The sequence below is a fragment of the Triticum urartu genome, chromosome 1 (assembly GCF_003073215.2).
Source record: "Triticum urartu cultivar G1812 chromosome 1, Tu2.1, whole genome shotgun sequence".
NCBI lineage: Eukaryota > Viridiplantae > Streptophyta > Magnoliopsida > Poales > Poaceae > Triticum > Triticum urartu.
In genome coordinates this window covers 297,954,107-297,959,939 of record NC_053022.1, presented here as the reverse complement: position 1 = coordinate 297,959,939, position 5,833 = coordinate 297,954,107, and the positions used below count along the sequence as shown (strand labels likewise).

General features: G+C 44.9%; 1 protein-coding gene across 1 annotated transcript; it reads left to right on the top strand.

The window, feature by feature from the left end:
• Nucleotides 1-539: 539 nt before the first annotated feature.
• LOC125508682 (basic transcription factor 3-like) lies at nucleotides 540-3,024 on the top strand. The gene is made up of 6 exons (XM_048673454.1): nucleotides 540-814; nucleotides 1,637-1,704; nucleotides 1,967-2,115; nucleotides 2,196-2,252; nucleotides 2,478-2,516; nucleotides 2,647-3,024. Exons 2-6 carry the CDS (start codon nucleotides 1,637-1,639, stop codon nucleotides 2,835-2,837), a joined length of 504 nt encoding a protein of 167 aa, XP_048529411.1. The 5' UTR covers nucleotides 540-814; the 3' UTR covers nucleotides 2,838-3,024.
• The last annotated feature ends 2,809 nt before the right edge of the window (nucleotides 3,025-5,833 follow it).

The window sequence follows — 5,833 nt, the reverse complement described above, 5'->3', positions numbered from 1 at the left end:
CGCCCACCGAATCGAGTCACGTCTATCACTTCGAATGTGGGCCTCGTCCACTCATCGCCACATGTCCATGAATTGATGAAGCATGGTGGCCATGAGATTGGGCCCAATGTCAGCTGCCCAAGTATGATTCAATAGGCCGCGACTTTATTCCTTAAAAAATTGATCGTCTATAAAAACAGGGTTGCTTATTGTCTAGCTAATCGTAACGTTCTGATATTATACTGTATTTCTAAGCTGGTATTTTTTTAGGAATCTAAACTAGTATTATTAGTTGACCATAATCCTGTTTTCATGAAATAAAACTCATTTTACTCCGAAAAAAGTACTACCTCCGATTCATAATAAACGTCATAGTTTTGAATTAATCTTATAATTTGAAATTGTTACGCTTATTTTGGATCGAATAGAATACTAGCAAATACTCCCTTCATTCCAAATTACTTGTCGTGGTTTTTTTATGATGGAACGAAGGGAGTAAGAGAGAGTATTTCTCAACTGGCCACACTGCCCACCCGAACACATGCACAGCGGAGCCGCAACACACGCACGCACCAGATGACCCGAACACCGAGCGCAAACCCTCCGCTACAAGCACCGCAGCCGTGCATCGAGGATCGCACGGCCAGGATTCTTCTGGGGTTAAAACCCTAAAACTAAAAGAGGGCTCGCACCGAGCAACCCATCCTCCCGTCCCGACCCCTATCCGTTCCCCCACTCCTGGTCTCTCTCCCGCTCCTATCCTCTCCTCCTCTCCTCCCCTCCTCGCGCCGCCGCCGGCGCCCACGCCGCGGCTTCCGCTCCCCCCCCAGCCAAGGTGAGCGGCTCCCGGCTACCACTAGCGGCAATACAATTTCTTAGCATCAAGCATCAACGCGGTTCTGTTTGCTCCAGGAGCGATTGGATCTGTACTTTTTGCTGACTTAGGTAGGTTCACGCGCCTTGGCGAGATTCGGCTCGCGCGATGCGGCTCGAGCGGTTGGACTGGTTTCGTTGATGGGCCTGCGATCGAATCTGGAAGCGGCGCTTGCGCTGTGTTCCGTGTAGCACGTATGCTACTTGGTAGTGATTTCATTTACGGAAGGTATTTGCGGTGTCATATGAGAGGTGGGCTTTGCTTGGTCCCGGTCTCGTCGTGCGCAGAGCTTTATTAGTATGTTTTTTTATGGAGTCTTAAGCACAGAAATGGGTGGATAGGTTTACATTCGATGATTATTACTAGCTTTTATATCGTTATCATGACAGATATCAGAGCTGTGGGCAATTTGTTCCATCACAGTCGGTTGTAGTGTCAAGCCATTTAATTAGTAGTAGTATCTTTGATTAGTGGCTCAGCAGACATGAGCCAGAAGCGACTAACATTGGTCTGGTTTTGCCATGTCAGCTGTATTTGTATGGGTGATTAGTTAGGAAGCATTAGTTACTTGTTTGAACCTGATGTGGTCAAGGTTATTCCCTGTCTATGTGCAGTTGGATCCAGTCATGTTAGTTACCGAGCTGCATGTTTTCTGTTCTTACGCGGACCTCTACTCTGTTGTTGTTTGTGAATGCATCTTGTCTTTGGTGTTACTCGTTAGGTTAGCCTGTCTCTTGCATAACTGAAAGAAACATGTAGTGATCTTATTTGTCTCTCATGCAGATGAATGTTGAAAAGCTCAAGAAGATGGCAGGTGCCGTGCGCACCGGAGGGAAGGGTAGCATGCGCAGGTGCTTCTTCTTTTCATAGATGCATCCAAGATGATATGATGCATTTTAACTATTTTGCTGTATGTTGGCATATAAGTTTGTTCTGCTTAAACATATGCATTTTGGTATGTATGTGGAAATAGTGCTACCCACGTTATTATTATTATTGTGTCATGTAAGATTGATTAATATGTTTTGTATGCATATGATATCTGTGCCAGTGAGATGCTAGTGAATTTGAAACCCTATCGTCATGTTAAATATGGTCCCTGTGTCGGTGTAGGAAGAAGAAGGCTGTACACAAGACCACAACTACAGATGACAAAAGGCTCCAGAGTACGCTGAAAAGAGTAGGAGTGAACACCATCCCTGGTATCGAAGAGGTCAACATCTTTAAGGATGATGTGGTTATTCAGTTTCTCAATCCTAAAGGTGGTACCCCTTGACAATAAACTCAGTTCTACAGGATTAGTTTTCCACTTCCTTACATATGTTTCTTGGTTTCCTTGCAGTGCAAGCTTCGATTGGTGCTAATACATGGGTGGTCAGTGGAACTCCACAGACAAAGAGTATGCTTCTTCCATTAACATGTCTTTGATGTCGTTTGCCCTCGGTCATTTTACTTCATTCATGTTCTTGTACCCACCTGCAAATTGGCAGCTATTTTGTATGTTGTACACATGTCTGTTGTCCACTGTAATAGTTGAATGCTCTCTGTAAAGTATAGTTTCTTTTCTGATGCTTGTGTGACAGACTGACAGTATTTTTATTCTAACTTTTCCTAATCTTGACAGAACTGCAAGATCTGCTGCCATCAATTATCAATCAACTTGGTATGTCTCTATATCCAGTGTTCATAAATACATATCTAGTTCAAAGTTTACAGTGAAGTAATATTTCACGAATAGTACAAAACTAGTGAGTGGTGTCCCTTTACCTTTTTTAACCGTTCCTTGTGTTCAGGTCCTGACAACTTGGACAACCTGCGGAGGCTTGCAGAGCAATTCCAAAAGCAGGTCCCTGGTGGTGCTGCTGGCATCGAGGCTGGTGCCAGTGCAGGTGCTGCTCAGGCTGACGACGATGATGATGTTCCTGAGCTTGTCCCTGGAGAGACATTTGAAGAGGCCGCTGAAGAGAAAAAGGCAGAGTCGTGATTTTGATGCATGTTTACTGTTGTGAAGGGTTATAAGTTAAGCGGCGCCATTAGAGACCACCTCCCCTTTCAAGAATTCTGACCTACCTTATTTGTGCCAGTGGACCGGTTTTGTCATGTACGCGAGTTTCGTCTGATATGTTGGTGGAATTTTGCATCAAAATACATGCCTCTTTTGGTTGCCCTCATTCTCAAATCGTGTCTTTAAAATGTTTCACTCCCAACCCTATGTACCTCCATCATAACTGTGCTATTGTTTTGTCCATGGATCTGTGATTTGATCACTAGAGGTAATCTGAGCTTATCAGCACTGTAAAATCGGATTGATGCTGGTACCAATGGTTAGACTATTTGGTTCCATGAATGTGATACACGAGTGATATGTAGGGGTGGAACATGGCAGGGGATAATCCAAAATACTCCCTCCGTAAACTAATATAAGAGTGTTTATAATACTAAAGTAGTGATCTAAACGTTCTTATATTAGTTTACAGAGGGAGTATCTGATATTCGTATTTGAGAAAATGTCTATTTTTATCTTTTTTTTTTCATGGAATGTCTATTTATATCTGAAACATCTGCATCTGAAACTGACCGAAATGGAAATACAAGATACCTGTGTTTGTTTTACAAATACAAATATGACACGAGATTGTGACTTAAATATTAATATGGAAGTGGATATATCTGTATTTGAATAAAGTTCCATGAACTAATTAAGGAGTTCTAACCCCAACATGCCAATTATCCAACATAAAAGCCTAATAAATTGTCAAAAGTTACTTTTTGTAAGGTAAAACTTAGGAATTAATACGCATTATAGTAGTGTTTGTTCATAAACCTGTCTATTATTAACTTATTATTTGTTGCATTTTGATTATAACTAATATGTGATGTAATCCGTTTTGAATCTGACTAAACATCCGATATGTACATTCGAGTAACATCTGATCCTCATCCGCATCCGGTAACATCCTTATTTGCATTCATATTTGTTTCAAAAATATGAAAACCAAAGAGGTAAGAGCATCTATAGATGGGCACCCTAAACCCCCCTTCAAACACCCGGACGGACGGCCCATTCACCAACCGGTAAAAAACCCGACCCAGACGGGCGCCTCAAATGAGCCTCAAACGCCTGGGCTGATCGGCATCCCTCATATCCAACCTAATTGTAGGGTGAATTTGGGGATGCCCGGACGCGTCCGCCACGTCGAACCCGACAGGCCCACCCCACCATAAATTGTACCAAATCCACCAAACCCTTTCCCCTCTTCCCGCCTCCATCCACCCTTTCCCGCGTCCGAGCCCTCGCCATCCGCCACCCTTGCTCCCCATCCTCGCCGTCGATCCTGATCTGCCTCCCTAGATGTCGTCCAGCCCGTCCATGACAGCCGCGACCGAGGCTGGGTCCGCCTCGTCTATCGACGTCTTGTCCTCAGCTTCGTCGTGCAAGCGGAGAACATCAACCAGAGAGATCGGTGATGGTGGTAGCGAGAGGGGAAAGCGGTGGCGTCGCAGGGAGCGAATGCGGACATTGACGAGCAGCTATCCCCCTACGCCCCGCCGCGCCCGGAACCCCGCACCCCGTCCATCCAGCCGTCGACAAGGATCGCACTGTCAGACCAGGTTGGGACAGAGGAGGATCTGACGGCCGGTTGGGGCATATGGAGAGATTTTTGCCCATGCATATGCCACCGATGGACGTCTATCAGTCGCCGCAGCTCGTTCTGGCGCGGAGAAGCACATGCACCCGCGGTGCCCAACTGCCCACGACCTGTTCGACGAAATGATACAACAAGACTCGGTATGTTCTTGTTGCTCCTGTCCAATCAACTTTACATATGCCATGTTCAATGTTTTGTATAGGCCGCTAGTTCATTTCGGACATGATCCATGCTTGGAAACCATGATCATTTTGGAGTTTATCACGTCGAACATGATCAATGATAATCAAGATCCGACCCAAATGCACTACAAGTTGGGGGATCCAACTTGCTCTTCATTTGAAGTTGGGACAACATCAAATCCCAATCCGAGCAAGAAGAAAAAGAAGCCAAAGAAAGCAGCGGAGCATGCTGCAAGGAGAAGAAAGAGGCGGCGATCAAATGGGAGCTCGAGAAGACCAAGACATTTGAAGAGATTGAGCTTGAGAATGAGAGGTTGCAAATCGCACGGGACACGGAGATGTAAAGATAATGTTGGCAGATGAAGGCCTCTTCGATGAGCATGCAAAGAAGTGGCTTGTGGGAATGAAGGAGATCAACGACCATAGGGACTACTCCCTCCGTTCCAAATTAGTTGACTTGAATTTGTCTAAATACGGATGTATCTATAATTGTTTAGTGTCTAGATACATCCGTGTGTAGATAAATATAGGTCAAGTAATTTGGAACGGAGGGAGTACGAGGCAGCAAGGGCGGCTATGGCAGCAGCGAAGGATGCCACAAGGATGCAGGTAGGGCAGGAGGCAAGGATGGCCACGGAGCAGGCGGCATGGATGGCGTCCGGTGAGTGATCCGGCCAGCCAGCGAGTGATCCGTCAAGTTCGAACATTGATTTCATTTTGGCATGTTTGGATTGTTGAACTATGATTTGTTTTGCTTTGTCGTATTTTGTTTTGAACTGTTCAATTTGAATGATGCGTATCATATGATCGATGTGCATGAATTGTATGTATTTGATGATGCATTTGAGGTGTGTGCATGTGCAACAGCCCAAGTGAAGGGCCGTCCTGTCTATGGATGCCCAGAAACGCGCACGGACGTACAGGGCGGTGAAGGCTGTACATGCTATAAGAGCAATATCCCACCCTTATTATGTGCTAATTGACACTTTACGAGTCATGGGTAAGATACTACACTTCTATTGCATAGGACAGCTGTTTACATATACATGTCTTTGAAGACATGATTCAAGTACGTGGAAATGGACCACACAAAGAGGGAAAAAAAGGTGGGGAAACCTCATGATCACAATCACCGTGATATTTTTATC

What these genes read in the sequence shown, in the direction of transcription:
- LOC125508682 (XM_048673454.1), top strand. Translation starts at nt 1,637, where the DNA reads ATGAATGTTGAAAAGCTCAAGAAGATGGCAGGTGCCGTGCGCACCGGA. An exon ending in GGGAAGGGTAGCATGCGCAG is followed by an intron (nt 1,705 to 1,966) that starts GTGCTTCTTCTT and finishes GTGTCGGTGTAG; the next exon opens with GAAGAAGAAGGCTGTACACA. An exon ending in ATCAATTATCAATCAACTTG is followed by an intron (nt 2,517 to 2,646) that starts GTATGTCTCTAT and finishes CCTTGTGTTCAG; the next exon opens with GTCCTGACAACTTGGACAAC.